Here is a 15,834-nt window from a genome sequence, read left to right as displayed (position 1 = left end):
ATAGTGCTCTTTGTTCTACACAGCCTGATACAAAGAGCAGAACATGCTTCTACTCTGAAATACAAAAGATTATTGTCTTCTCCCTAGTGGGAACAGGTTTCATTCTACTTTCTCCACAGTAAATCCATCTTTCTACAATTTTGGTTTCTGTTTTATTGTTTGACTGTTTGTTTTGTGGTGGTAGTTCTGTTTTGTTTTTCCTAGCCTCACCCTGTGCTGTGGTTTGCTCTAAACCAGTCCTGTAAAGAGGGTTAGTGGCTTCTCTCAGGCATGGCTTAGGGGATGCCTCTTGGAAGAACAGTGCTGGTAAAATGAAATTGTTTTCTAGTGTCTGGTGTCACAACAGGTGGTTGGTGAGTAAAGGGTAAGATGTGCAGTCCATATAAATGGACAAATCCTAATTGTTCTATTGCAAGATGTGTTGCTCCCTGCATCATCAAGAGTTGAATGACTTCAGTTCAGGGACCTGCTGCCAGCTCTTTGTTTGTTCCCCCAGTGCTAGTGCAATGTAAAGACATGTTTCCCCTGTCCTGCCTGCTCTGATTCCTCCCAAGTCCACAATTTATTAGCTGAGGACAATGTGACCTTTTTCAGCATTACTGATTTCTCATAAAGGAGAGTTGTTTAATGATTAATGTAATATACTTAGTGTAAGCTTTATAGGCAAAATAAATGCAAAAGAACTTGTACTTTATTGTCAAAAATACTGTATTGATTCATAATGATAATGAATTTTATGTAGCAAGATACTGTATTTTTTTCTGCATAATCAGAAAGGAGGGTTACCATTCGTAGATTTTAATCATAATGTACAGACTAAGCAATCCGGCCCACCCTGCTTCACCTCCTAGGAGAGGACATGTAGCAGCTGTGTCAGAGTAAAAGGTTGTTGATCTTTCTTTGCCAGAGTAGAATGCACATGCATATAATCCCTCCTCTCTTCTCTAATTTTACAGTATAATATTGATAAGGAAAGGGAAAATTTTTCCCTAATGATTGTTTTGGAAGATTCACAGAGTAAATATGAACATGAGTGCATAATGAAGGATACCAGCTCTTTACTGTGATGCTGCTTTGATTAAATAACCTCATTGATCTAAGGCTCCATCTAAGAACATCCAAAAGCCTTTGTTAATTTTTAAGACTAATGCTGATGTGAGTAGGGCAGTGTTTTTATGCCAGAGCCTATCTGTGTTTAGCCAATGCCTTACACTGATTCATCCTGTTTGTGATACAGGCTCACACAGATATGCAAAGTGTACACCTCAGAGTCAGGTCTAAAACAAATACCAAAAAACTGCTGGAGTATTTCAAAGTAATTCTTGAATAAATTGATGCAGGATATTTCTCAACCTTTCAGGAGAAAGAAATGCAGAAGAGGAAGTCTGAAGTGAAGTTGACATTAGCTCCTCTGAAGGTACTGTGTTTCCCTGAACACTGATTCAGGACCTGCACAAGGGTATCCCTTTGCTTGCAGGTTTCTGTGCCTTCCTTGTGCAGCTGTCCCTGGTTAGCTGGGTGCTGCTGGCCTTCACCTCAGGCAAGAGCTCATTGACATCATTGCAAGGTGACTTTCTGCCTATCCAAAGGAGGACCTTTCGCATGGAAAGGGAGCATCTCTTTCCAGTTTGTCTGTGCATGTGTATTGCTCTTGAAGGTGTGGAGGCATCTAAAAATGTAGAGACACAGGAATACAGTCTGTAGCTTCAGGTCAGGATGTGGAATTACAGATCAGACACAAAATGTAATCTTGCAGTCTGAGAAGGGAGTGAAATGACAGAACTATGGGGTGTTTATGTGTTCATGCCACACAGGCTAAGCTGGCTTGCCTCACCCAAAAGTGCCAGGAAAGGAACAGCTTCATTAGGAGAATGCATGATGAATTCCACAGGCAAGGATTTATTAATTCTGCATTTGATGAAGAGATGCAGAACCTGGTGAATGACATGACCCTGGCAGAGTACATGGCTGCTTTTACACCAATGTGTGATCAAGAGGTAAGTGCTCATACTTCCTTGTAGGATCCTCATGTGTACAGTATTGAATTAACTGGTGGTTTTCAAAGTGTTTAGTGAGACTTAATGTGTAATTATAAAATATATTTCATTGCTTAATATAAGTATTGCTTCAGACAAATCAGTGGAGCTGGCCATTTTACTGTTGTTGTAGGCAGGGTCTAAATTTCAGGAGCTTAAAGCAAAGTGCATCAATGTTCCATGCAAGAAACACTCTCCTGGTATTTTGACTAAGTATCTGATGGATAATACAGCACATATTACCCAATTTCATTTAAAATATGAATTTTGCATTTCTTTCCTGCAAAATGCATTATTACAGATTTCTGAAGAAGTCAGGAAAAGAAGGGTCAGCAGTGAATATTTTAAGACTTAAGTCAACTCAGTGGACATTTGTCTTCAAAAGGGAGTTAGTCACTTGTGTTTCTCTGGCAAGGCAAAAGTGGGAAGCAGTCTGTTTCACACCTGGTTCCATTCAATATTGTCATTAATATCTTGGATGCTGGCAATAAACTTCCTGAGTTTGGAGTAGCACCTACTTGAAGACTTTCTTAAGGACAGGAATCTCAACCAGACAACCTGAAGAAACAGGAATTCCCTTGCAGTGCTTCAGTGTCCGTCAACAAGTTCTTTTTTCTTTTGATTTTCTGGTTTTTGGGTTTGTTTTTTTTTTTACGCCTCTAAAAGTACCCAAACAATATTTGGTAATGTTTGTGTCAAGTACGCTCAGGTAGAATCTTTTTGGTTAAAAGTGGGATAGGGGAGGAAATACTGTGTGTTACAGATTTGTATAATATTATGTGCTTGTCACACCAGAACACAGAATGTTGGTTCATACTATATATTGTACTTCAGCTGACACAATGCACTGCAAAATGAATACATAAAAAGAATTTATCTTAATGACACTTGACATTTTCAGCAGCAAAAGATGCTCAAAATGGGCATATAGTATAGTAAATCCACTGGCTTATTTTTCTGATCATTTTGCATTTTTACACACAGAGTGGTGTTCTGTATCATGTTGATACCTTATTCTTACAGTGTAAGTAAGTGTTGCAAGCTACCACTCAGTAATACTTGTTTTTGTGGCAAAAAGCAATTTCACTGCATGTTAAAGAACAGGTGGATTGATTCCTGGCTGCAGGATGGGACAAGACTCTGTGTCTGGCTGTGTCTCCTTGCGTACCCCAGGTGTGGGTCCACCACTGCCTCACCCAAGCTCCCTCTGCACAGGAGTGTTTTATGGAAATCATCTGTCAGAAGGGAGGTGGTACTCCACTGCCTTCAGACTCTTCTCTGACACTGCTGTGATAGATGAGCATTAATAAAGCCTGACAACACAATAAATATCAAAATGCTGTTCACACTCACACTGTCTCCCTAAATGCTCACTTATCACAGAACTTAGCAGGTTCAACAAGAGAAAATTAGATTAACTATATATTCTGATAGCCAGTGAACTTATCTGCAGCATAGAGCCCCACATTAAATCCCTGCTTTGGCAGATATTTAGCTGTTCACACTGAGTGGAGCACAAGCCCCTTCCATGGTGTCTAGCACTCTAGTGGCCAGAGGTCTCACTTAGGCTCAGGCACAAACAGGATTCAAGTCTGGGGTTTTTTATCATGCAAAGAACAGACTGGCTCTTGCTGGGTGTCTTCACTCTGAGCTGGAGGCTCTTCTGGTCTGTGATAAGAACTTCCACATATAACAGGGGGAAACTTTCCTATCAAAGAAGAGTTGCATGTTCTCATGAAAAATGCCTATTTCTATCCATCAGGTTTCCAGTGGAAGACACTTCAATGAAAAAATTTGCAAGTTTCACTACTACTAACCTAACAATCTTTACAATAAAAAAATAAAAGAGAGACTGTTTCATATTCATGTGATACGTTCCTTTGGTTTAAAAGATCTTGTACTGAATTCTGTAGACATATGTTTAAGTGAACTAACTTTTCATCTTGGAAGTTTTATTTCTTGCTTTCAACTGTTATTCTCACTGGACTTCACATCTAAGATTCCAGAGCTAAGCCCAACATCCACTTACATAAAATTCCTTTGAAAGCTCATTCCTTCCTTCCCCTCAGTGTTTCATTCCTACAGCATTCCTAACATTAGAATTCTACTATACAAAACCTGGTGGATTCTTGTCTTTTGGGGTTTTTTTTGCTTTTGTTTTCCTTCTTAGATTAAAGATTTGCAATTGGCTTTATTCATTACTGGACCAGTAACAAGTGGAAGCCTGTCACACATTGGCAGCAAACCTCTGTGCCTTGACTTACTGATGAATTTCAGCTCAAAGTTTGCAGTGATGCATGAAGAACTGATCCAGAGCCTTTTGAAGGGAAAGGGGACTCTACTCAATTCAGTGCCTGGCCTTTTGTAGTTCAGTAAAAAACTCTGAGTCATGTTCTCAGAGAAAAAAATAGTTCATAGTTCTATTAAAAACTGAAGAACTGGTTTTGGTTTTTTGGGGGTTTTGTTTTTTGGTTTTTTTTTTTGTTTGGGGGTGGTCTTTTTTGGGGTTTTTTGTTGTTTTTTTTTTTAAATCTGTACATGAAATTACAAGTAGAGGGGATAGAGCTGCTTCAGCTGGGTTCTGGGTGGGGGACTTATGGGCACCACCAAGTTACTCATGCTCACAGACCAAGGCAAACTTCAGTTCTTTGCTTATTCAGGACACAGTGGATGGTTGGTCATTTCTTTCTGTTTGACAGAAGTATTTTCTCCCTAATTTTCATCCCAATTAAAATACTAAACCACAAAGATGGTGTTATGCAAAACCCACTGTCTTTGGAGCTTCTCTTCAGACTTCACTTTCAGCATTCTTCTCAGACATGATAAATCCCTTTGTTCCTATGGCTTTATTTTGCTGACTAACTCAAGACTTCCATCAGTTCAGTTCAGCAGAGCAGCATACATTTTGAGGCTTGTCATTCTTGATTATTTTCACAGCCCAGGGTTACATTCAAATATTTGCGAGTGAAAATAAAATTCGCTTTAATCATGTAGTATCTCATTTTGTTCCAGCAGTGGAATCTTCAGTGAGGACAGATATATGCTAGAGTATTATGTTCATAAAAGAAAGCCAGTTTTCCTTCCCTTAATAAGTCCCTGTAAAAAGGACTAGGTTTTGGATTACTTTTCCTTGTCATAAAACTGTACACCATGGAGCTCTTTATTTGTAATTTGGTTTAATTAAGCAATTTAGTATAATTTAATTTAATTTTAGTAGGTTTTTATCATAATAAGCATATACGATTACATGGAAGTGGTTTTATTTCAATTCTTTTTCATCCACTACCATTTCACTTTGGTGAAAGCAAAAATTCTGTACAGGATGGTGAATAAATGCTGCCTCTCAGTTTTGAAAAAAGTCATCTTTTGGGCAGTCATTGAAACAACAATCTATGTCTAATATAAACTTGAAATTTTTGGAGGCACAAAGAAGCTAATTTCTAAGGCTTTGTGATATATTCTCTTTTTAAAAGACTTGAGAAACCATTGCAGCCCATTGGAATGGAATGATAATAAATTTTGGCAATAGAAATATTTTAAAACCTTATCTTGTTTTGTGTCTGGAAAATAAAAAGCATGTGGCTGAAGAGGACACATTCCTGGGACAAGGGCTGCCTCCAGCGGGTACACGTGGCACTCGGCACAGTGCCATGGCTGGGATTCACATGCCCAATGTCAGACACAAAATGTGTGTGCATGTTTGGCCTTTTGTCATGTCCCATTTTAATCACCTCCTTTTGAATGCTGATTTTTTTTTTTTAAATTGGAAGGACCTTGGCCTCATCTTTCTTTTCTTGCTTTTGCAGAATTAATTCGTGGACATTATTAGCAGTTGTTGTTTTTCTGCTTTTCCCAGTGAAAAGAACACAGGACAGCATTCATCAGCTGATCTTGGACATTCATGTTCACAAAACATCTAACAAAAAAGGACTGGGACTTGGCTTTGCAACAGCTGCTTTACTTGGGATGGTAAAAGTGGGAAGCAAGAGGAGATGTTCCAGATGAGTAATAGGATGTGTGAAAGAGGAGGCTGGATTTTTTCCTGAGTTTAGGTGTCTACTGGCAGTTTAAGGGCCAGGATTTACCCAGTCTGGCTGGCTTGAGCATGAGGCAGTGTCCATGCTGCTTTTGATGGATCAGAAAACCACGCAGAGGAGCAGGTGAGCTTGGCTCCCCTTTCATATGGACTCAGCCCAGCCAGTACAGTTGTGCAATATTTTGGGCATTTTCTCTCTCTTTTGGGCTAGGTGTGGAGAAAATGGAGTATGTTTAATTCTTTCCTTCAAATGATTGAGCAAACAGCCTCTGTCTGGATGTCTGTAATGGAAAATGCTGCTCATCCAATTTCTCTTGTGCTGGAACACTTTGACCTGATGATATATTTTATATATTCTTTCCATTGTGGCTCTTTGCCCTCATTTCTTGAGGCTGAAAGGGAATTTGTGCAAGGAATGTAGGGATAAATGGTAGTGCTTTTTAATGCTTTTCATGCAGTCATCTTAAACCTTATGGATGGAAAGCTCCAGGCAAGGAATGTGTCCAGTGCAGTGAATTGTTTTACAGAATAGGAATTAAATGCTCAGAACAGCATAGCTTAATTCTTCTTTCTGTCAAGGGATTTCTTCTGAGATATGTTTTGGTAGAACAATGCTTTTTGTTTGTTTATTGGTTTGTATTTCTACTCATTACTTCACAAGTTTCCAGTGGACTGTATTTGAAGATAATAAGCCTGAAATAAAATTCTCTGATGCTGTCCTCAAAATGGTTTGTGTGTGGCTGTTAAGGTCAGAGACTTTTCTGGCACTGAGGGTGAGATACATTTCCTATATGATGTCTGTACTTCTGGCAGTCATCTGTGGTAGTTTATCTATTTATTTTCATCATTAAAGCAGAGAAAGACATTCTTCCAAGGAATTATCTTGCCCATTTTACATACTGCTTTAGGTAAGTGCAGATGACTGAGCACTGACAGGCTGCCCAGAGAGGGAGTGGAGTCTCCCTCGTTGGAGATCTTCAAGAACCATCTGGACACAGCCCTGTGCCATGTGCTCTGGGGTGGCCCTGCTGGAGCAGGGAGGGTGGAGCAGATGACCCAGTGTGGTCCCTTCCAGCCTGACCCATCCTGGGATTCTGGATAAGGTGGGAAGAGCTGCAGAAGTTGGACTCCAGTGGTTGTCAAGGGGGCCAGGGGTTTGGTTTGATGAGTCCTACCCTCCAAAGGGAGAAAGAATTTAACTTTGGGCTTTCAGTCTTTCTGGGACAAGGCTGATCAAGGAACCTTTCAAGAGAAAGGTTTCTTTGCAGGAAGAGGCTTTTTTTTTAACCTGACATTACAAAAAACATGCCTTGAATCATTGGAATTGCAAGTGGATAAAGGAGTGGAATTATTTGTTTAGTAATTTTTTTTAAAGAAGGGTGAAGTCCATTGCTGAGAGATATTATTTTTGACCTTTAGAGAAATTATTAAAAATACTGAGAGACATGAAATACAGATTTTAAAAAGTTAGTGACAGCCTGGCCTTTCCAATGAAATAACTGATAATGCTGTTCAATAATTATGTAAGTGGTTGTTTGGATAGAGGGGACCTCAAGAATTTTGCTGTGGAGAAGGTTCTTTCTCAAGGTTAATGCCCTTTGAAGGCAAAATTTGGTTTAGCTGACAAGATTTAAATGTATTTTCTGACTGCATAATACAGATATTTTAGCAGTGATTTTTTTTTTCTGTAGTTCATGGGCAACAGTATGTGTTTCTCTAGAGCAGCACATGCCAGTATAGGAATAGCCATGCCTAAAAAAAAAAGAAACACCTTAAAAACTAACCTTCCTTTATTTTCTGATTAATGATAGAATTTAGATTAACATAAAATGTACAACTAAAAATATGAAGATAAATTAAAACATTTTCATCTTCTCTCTGACACCAGTATCTTATTTTTTTGTAGCCTTGGGGGAAGCTGATGGTTTTTGGTTTCAATAGTAATCCTTTTTAGAACTTGGCATCATGCAAGTTTACACTCTTCTCAGTTTGGTCAAATATCACAATATTTTCATTTCTTCCTAGGTGGAATAATTTGTGGAAAATTGAGAGGAAAGCAAAAATAATAGGAAAATAGAATAAATATTAAAAATATAGATAATAAAAAAGAACCAATCTGAAAAAGAACAAGTTATTGTTTGGGCATTGAGACAAAGCACAGAATTTTTGCTTAGCTGTAGCAAAGTGCTGTAAAAAATACAATCTTTAGTGCTAGTCTTATGACACACCAGAGATGAGTCTTTTGAGAAAATCATACCAACTTTCAAATACAGTGCAGACTATACTGTGAAATCTTTGTCAGAGTAGTGGCATCTTCACTCACTGGGGTTTGCACTAACCCTACTTTCTGCTGAGTGTCACCACTTTGGCTGCAGAAGAATTTGCTAATTCCAAGAGGCCAAAGGGTTTGTGGGGTGAAGAGTTGAAGGAAAGGAATGACCCTGCAAGGAGATTATTTTTCTAGAAATTACTTGCTCCAGTGCCACAGCTTTGATTTGGTGGTGTGCTTTTTTTCTGGCAGCTTTACCAGCTCCTCTGCCTATGAGCAGGACAGTGATTTGCCTTTGCATGGGTCACTGAGCTCCAGAACTTGTTCTGCTCCTGCTCACTCTCATCTATCACCACAAATGCCTCTAACTGTGCTTCCTGTAGTGAGGAAATTCTCATCAAATATTTTTAGATCTGATGTCTTCATGCCTGAAAACATTTCAGGGCTGACCATTCATTGCTTTAAGCCAGCTGGAATTTTTTGTGAGTGATGGGGAGAGATACTGCACTTGTAACCTTGGTTAGAAACCAAGGACTTCAGGAGCTGCCTTGGGCTCCTGTGTCTGGAGGGGAACATCCAAATGTAAAGCTTTCACTTTCCAGCTGATCTATGTCTGCAATGCTAGGATATGTTTGGGTGTTCATGCCACCTTGCCTAAATAAATGCAATATCCAGATGTCATCACAGGCCCCCTCTGTAATCAGCACAGAGAAACTAAACCTTTTAGGGAAGAGCAGCAATCTAAATTCTGCCCCAAAGTGACCATTGTGAGTGGTCCTTCCATTCCTGGAGGTGCCTGCCTTGTTCCCTGGCCTGTTGTTCAGCTTGAAATCAAGGATCCAGGTGAAGCTGCTCCTGGGCAGTGCCTCAGCTGGCCACACATGCTTGTGGTGGGTACTTTAAGGAGACCAATGGCCACAAGTCATCAGAACTGCTTCCCTCTGCTCATGGTGGGGAGCCAAGAACAGGAGGTGAAATGGCAACAACAAAAGCACTATTCTGTTCTTCTTCATGTCACAATAGAATTATATTTAGATGCAGGAGCTTGTCAATAAATGCTCATTTTTCTGTTGAGTCATTTTCAGAGCAATCTTACACTGCTCTTGCATTTCAGAGTCCTTTGACTTTTCTTTTTTTTAATGGACACAAGTGATGTAGCTAAAACTCAATAAAGATGCACAGACCAAAAACAATATATTATTTTAAGCAAAATGTGTTTTCTTTAAAGTAATTTTTCCTGATTTGGCATATATATATATAAATGGCAATGAGATGTTAATGCATAATGATTTTAGAAATAAATAAGTAACTCTTCAAAAACTGAAAGCCTGAAGTGGCAAGGCTTGCAATCTCAAGAAAAAATGTAACAATGATCTAGTAGGTATAATAAATTTGGCTTTGAATGATAAAATGCTACTGCCTTGTAATAGTCATTGTATTCAGGGAGATCTGCTTGTGACTGTTATGAAAATGTGCATAATTAAACTGCCATTTCTCTCTTAAATTTGTCTGCAGCTCAGTGAAGATATTCTAAAAGGATAGTTTGCTGTGGTGTTAAAGTTGGTTTGGACGTAAAATAAGATCAACTGAATTAATATATTTTTTGTTTTGAATAGGAGGGCTCGGACAAGAGTTCATAAAGTTGAACTAACACACTTTTGGAGTCTGTTCAGCTTAACTTTTTTGAGCATTCGTAGTTAGACAAACCTGAATTAGTTGTACAGTGTGGAGTGAGAAAATATATTTGTAAAAGAATCCTGTTAGAAATTTTTAGATTCTTCAAGAGAACTGAGATAATTTTTAAAATTTGGATTTTTTTTTTTCTAGTTTTAATCTAGGTTTTCTTAATAGCCCAGGGCAAATTTTCAGCTGTAGTTAAAGCTTAGAGATATTTCTTGTTTTGTTCTGAGGATGACTTGTTGAATACAGGATTCTTTATTTAGAGAGTTGCAGGAATGCTCCACATCTGAAATAATTGCTCTATTATCTTTTCCCTTATTTTGCTAAATGTAGTTTATTTACAGTTAATTTCTGAGAATATTTATTTTAGTGACCTCATCCAAATGGCTTCCACTAATCCAAAATGAGCAGCATTGGAAAGCTTAATCTATCCTGAATTTGTTAAAATGCTATTTTCTCTTGCAGAAGCTGCCTTCCTCCACAGATGTTTCCCAGGCTAATGGACAGCCAGAGGATTGTGTGGCAGGTGCCAGAGGGAACAGGAGGATTGGGTCAGTACCTGCAGACTCTCAGCCAGGGAGGGATGGCCCCCAGAGTTCTCCCCTCACCCCAAATGTGAGTGCTGGTTCTTCTGTTGGAATAGCAAGCCCAGAGAGGATCACAGCCTTGCATGGAGAACTAAGAGAAAACCATCCCAAAACCTGCCAGGTCAGTAAAAGTTCTCTCACTGGTTTTAGTTCAGTGAAATCTCTTATTCTTGGTAGAAGATTTTGAATGATTTTTTTTGATGTTTGAATGATTCCTTCCAGAGATGCACAGTTGATTGTTAGTTTAGACAAGCTGAAAATAATAACTATTTAATGTTTTTCATTTTGCATTTTCTTTGCCATTGTTTAAGAGGGGCTTAGGGCTTATAAAAATAATTAAAAGATTTTGGTTTTATCATTATCATGGTGTATCTTACTCTGTGGTAAGATAATTTTTGCAAATTGTTGGATGCTTTAAAAAAAGTTGTTTTGTTGATCTTGTCCTACCTTTTTTCCCCTCCAATTTTTTTTTTTTTTTTTTTTTTAGTGATCCAATTATTCCTATGCCCTGAAGCTCTTTATAGTAATTTCCATTAACTGCAGGAATCCTGTTAAGAACAGAGCTGATCAATTGCAATTGCATTTGTGACAGTCTGCTGCTAAACTAAACACGCAAGAGATTTCAGGCTCTCTGAGACAACATAACCTCTCAATACTTGTATTGAAACAAAAGCCAAATATGCAATTACTGGAGCCAGTTAGGTGGAGGAGTTAAAAATGTTACTCTAGTGAATTTCCTTTACAATCTTGGATTAAAATAAATGCAATGAAACAATTAAAAGCATAGTTTTTGCTCATGGCATTAATGAACATGGAAGATACTGAGATTTCCTTTTAGTTAAGTAATTTATTATGCAATGAAATGGTGACTCAGAATTCTGATAACATGTTACTTAGTCCAGGGGATATATGTAACAGTTCAAACCAAGTTTTCTGGTCCTTTTCTCTCTCACACTCACACATAAAAAAGACCAAGGAAAACATGGCCATAAAAGAAAACTGTTATGAAAAGCAGAATGGAAGTAGCTCTTTGATTGATCTTTGTGAATTCAGAGATTATTTTTTAATATAAATCATATAAGCTTTAATTAAATCCCAGTGAAATCAGGACATGGGCCTCTTGTGCAATTACATGGGAGGCCACAGCTGAAATCAGCCACAATGCATAGAGCGTCCTGTTTCCATGAAAACATACAGCAACACCCTGGGACATCCAAGGTCACGGTTTCTGCTCTCCTTCCCTCCTCAGATACCTCCAGCTGTCCCCTCCAGCTCAAGCCCTTGGGCTGGTCCCAGCCTGCCCATGATCCACGGGGAAGCCCCCTGGCCTCTGCTGCCAGGGCTGGAGGATGCTGCAGTGCCCTGGAGCGTGCCCTGCTCTGGGCCACGGAGGGGAGGGATCGGCCGTGGAAACACCGTGGCATCTTCTGGGCTCAGAGGGGAAATCAGCATGCAGGTGCTACTGCCCAGGGAGTGAAACACAAAAATGCCATTGTGAATGAGGCATGGCTCTCTGGAGAAAAAACAGATGGCTCAACCCCAGCTACCACAGCAGAAAGCTATTTGCCAGACGTGTTGTCAGCAAGTAATAAAGGTCGATGTCCTATGGGGAGAAATCAGCTGCATGGGAAAGAATAAAACCTGCAGAAATAAAACAAGGTAAACATCTTAGCAATGTGATTTTTCCCATTGATACAACAGTCCATTTTTTTTTTTAATCACAGATATTTTACAAGTTAGCACGGCCTAGCAAGTAGTTTGAGATGACTGGAAAATTTATATGGAGAAGAGCTGTGATATTTTTTATGATCAAAATGTCATAGAACATTTGAGATCACTGAATTACATAGATTTTTCATTATCCAGGCACCTCCCCATTTTCTTTTCACCTTTTGTTGGTTGTTTGATTTTCTTTTAACTAAACTGTTAAACAAATCTATTCAATCACTCTTGCTTTTATGTATAACCCATTTCTTCAGTGTGCAGTGGCAAGTTCTGAAAGAACATCTCCCTTGTGTGACTGTTTCTTTTGGAACTTCAGGAAATGTAGTGTCATGGACTTCCTAGAAATTATTTTTACAAAAATTAGAGGGTAATTTTGCTGCGTTTCTTTACTATTGAGATATTTTTAAAAAATATACCCTTTTTTTTAATAGGCCCTGAGATAACTGAAATAGATGGATTTTTCATTAGCCAGGCACCTCCCCATTTTCTTTTCACCTTTTGTTGGTTGTTTGATTTTCTTTTAACTAAACTGTTAAACAAATCTATTCAATCACTCTTGCTTTTATGTATAACCCATTTCTTCAGTGTGCAGTGGCAAGTTCTGAAAGAACATCTCCCTTGTGTGACTGTTTCTTTTGGAACTTCAGGAAATGTAGTGTCATGGACTTCCTAGAAATTATTTTTACAAAAATTAGAGGGTAATTTCGCTGCGTTTCTTTACTATTGGGATATTTTTTAAAAATATACCCTTTTTTTAATAGGCCAAACTACAGCAGGACAGTCAGTGTATTGCTGTAGGAGCTTGTATCTGTAAAGTAGCATCGTTCAGTTGTTGCTTTTAAGTAACAAATTGCAGTTTGTGCCAGGCCAGCTGTGCTGGCACCACCAGGACAGCACTTCCTCACAGCCTGGCTCAGAAAGAGTTGTGGTGTGGGCTGCAGAGCCTTGGGTGCATCCTGGCTATGAAAAGGAGGAGGGAATAGTGTTTCTGTGCAGGTGCATGAGTGCACTGATGCTGGTTGGCTCTGGGAAGTTTAACTGAGCATTGTAGTAAATTCCACAAAATACCAATCTATATTGTGGTCTCACCAGAATTAATATGTTTGGAAAACATTCATTATTCCTACATCTTTATCATTATTCTGTTTCTCATCACTTTTATTAGAAAAGGGCTTTCACACACAGTAGTGCATGTCACAGTTGCTTTTCCTGTGCCTCCATTGATTCCCCCACCTGTCCATAGTATGTTACTGCTTGTTTTTGGAAGCCAGAAATAAAATGTCTGGTTTTGATGAAATATTAATGCACACACTCACACTTTATTGTGGAAACCTGCCTCCAGTTGCTCAGTAAGGTAGTAGTACAGCAGGAACTGAATTGCTCTTCATCCAGCACAGCTTTAGGAAGCACACCCCAGATGCCAAGGGAAATAGTCCCTGGAAGTGATGTTGAATGCTGCCTAAGCAGGAGGTACCAGTGAGATTCCAAAATGTGGGCTTTGCTTTTATGTGTCTTTCACTTCTTCCTGATGCCTGGCCAGAACTTCTGGCCATCAGCTGCCTTGTCAAGTATTAAGATATTTTGATATGCAAAACCACTTGTAAATATTGAACATGGTAACTGTAATTGATAAAATGATGCTTTAAGAGTATTAGCCATTGTGAGAACTTCTTGGAGCTTTATCTTGCTGACAGTAAAATACAGTATACAATAAAAGGGCCTGCCAGTTCAGTCTGAGGTCAGATCATAATGCATGAAGTGTGCTAATAATAAGGGTATTTGTAATAATACTCTGTGATAATATGATAATAAGTCTTTGTTACCCTAGTGAAGCAATCTACTTTGTGTTTGGGGCTATGGTGACTTCCCATGAAATTAAGCCTTTGTCAGTCCAGTCCCTTTCTATCACAGATAAGTGTGGTTTATTTTAAGTGTTCAGGCTTCATTTTAAGTTAATTAGGTTATTTGGCCCCATTCTTCCTCCTGCTGGAACTAATAATTTCCTGAACAAGGACTGCAGACACAGAGACGTAGATGGAAGAACAGACATTTGCAAGGATATTACCTGCACTGAAGCACAATAATTCAAAATGGACTCAAGCAATTCATCCAGCAAATGGATTCTGTGCTGACACTTCGTTGCTTTGCTTCACAAGCCACAGATTTCAGTTAAAATCCTGTAGCCCCTTGTGGTTTTAATTTTTTAAGACATCCATTCTTCCTACTACAAAGCATTGTTTAAAGATGTGCAGATACCACAGTTACCATTTGGCCAGCTGTTTCAGCTGCTTTTCATTTCTCTTAATTAAAAACGTGGAAGTTTGGACACTACAGTGGAGGAATGGCAATAAATTGGCAGCTATCAGTTTGGAGAGCTGCATGCAGCAGCACTGGAAAAGCTAAATCAGCTAAAGGTTTCCTCTTTTAAACCTCTGTCTTACTCCATTTTCCCCGCTATTGAATGGACAAATGAGAAGTGATAGTAAGATCATACCAAATAATTATGCCCTAGTTGATTTGCAAGAAGATGAGAGGGTACATTGCACCATCAAACAAGGAACTGAAAATTATTTAAACATGGTCGTTTATAGGAACCTGACCCAAAATGTACAGTGTCAGGCCAGATGGTTCCTCTGTTGGTGTCCTGAGGTCCTGTGGGAGTCTCAGCTTGCTCCGTGAGTTATACAGCATAATTAATTTTGGCCCTTATTCTGTGAACTGTTTGCTGGGTTTTTTCTATATTGAGGGGGATCAGTAGCAGTGTGCTTGCAGAGCACATCAGAATTGGTCTGTTTTGAGCCACCTGTGGTCTGCTGTTTCCCACCCATGGACCTGCATGAGTCGAGTGGCATTAACTGGGCTGGACTGGATGATGAGGATGCTTGGAAGGAAGCTGGATGACAGATGCTGCCTATTGACTGATGCTCCCTGGGCCTGCTCCCCATTCAGACTCTCACTCCCAAAGATATTGTTTGAAACAGCACAGGAAACTATTTTCTGGGATCAATATCAAATGAGTGTTTATTCATATATACAGCCAAAATGTGTCCTGTCCTGTTTTCTATATTTGAGCTACCTAATATGGAAATCAAAATATCTCTTTTTAGCAGCAAAGTTGTATCTTGTCTCTAGTTTCAACAGAAGTATTACTTAGAAATAGAATTACATAGAAGCAGTAAAAATAGTGCATAGTGCTTTCTAAAGGCTATGAGAGAGATACATAAAAAGGAAACTCATGGTGCATTTGAGATGGAAAATGCACTGTAGAGTAGTCTGTAACCACTGTGGGGGAGGAATTGGAATCTGAGGATCAAAAACCACTGGAAAGAATAGCCTTTCTCCTGTAAGAGGTGAAAAAAAAATCCATCACTTTCTTCCAACACTGAATGAGCATTTTCCTGAAGTTAGAGAAAATTAATAATCCTCCTGCAGTTGTGCTTTACCTGTTTTGCTCTTCCCTGGTAGAAGAAGTCATAAATAGGGAACATAATGCCAGTTTTC

The 15,834-nt window shown here is 39.0% G+C and overlaps 1 protein-coding gene across 11 annotated transcripts in view; it reads left to right on the top strand.

The window, feature by feature from the left end:
* The window catches only part of CUNH4orf50 (chromosome unknown C4orf50 homolog), an 86,614-nt gene that overhangs the window by 24,252 nt on the left and 46,528 nt on the right, over nt 1–15,834 (top strand). For 3 of the 11 annotated variants that reach the window (XM_039728844.1, XM_039728842.1, XM_039728843.1), the window contains exons 11-14: nt 1,361–1,417; nt 1,815–1,997; nt 10,487–10,729; nt 11,858–12,267. In XM_039728844.1, the coding sequence (XP_039584778.1) occupies nt 1,361–1,417; nt 1,815–1,997; nt 10,487–10,729; nt 11,858–12,085 (711 nt within the window). In that variant the 3' untranslated portion in view covers nt 12,086–12,267. Of the gene's footprint in view, nt 1–184; nt 1,998–5,842; nt 7,097–10,486; nt 10,730–11,857; nt 12,268–15,834 lie in introns of those variants that run through there. The other 8 variants (XM_039728848.1, XM_039728847.1, XM_039728845.1 and 5 more) reach the window with 7 other exon arrangements.

Source organism: Passer montanus, unplaced genomic scaffold (genome assembly GCF_014805655.1).
Source record: "Passer montanus isolate IOZ18808 unplaced genomic scaffold, ASM1480565v1 scaffold67, whole genome shotgun sequence".
NCBI classification, from domain to species: domain Eukaryota; kingdom Metazoa; phylum Chordata; class Aves; order Passeriformes; family Passeridae; genus Passer; species Passer montanus.
Note: the sequence above shows the minus strand (reverse complement) of the source record. Positions and strands in the feature narration are given on the sequence as shown.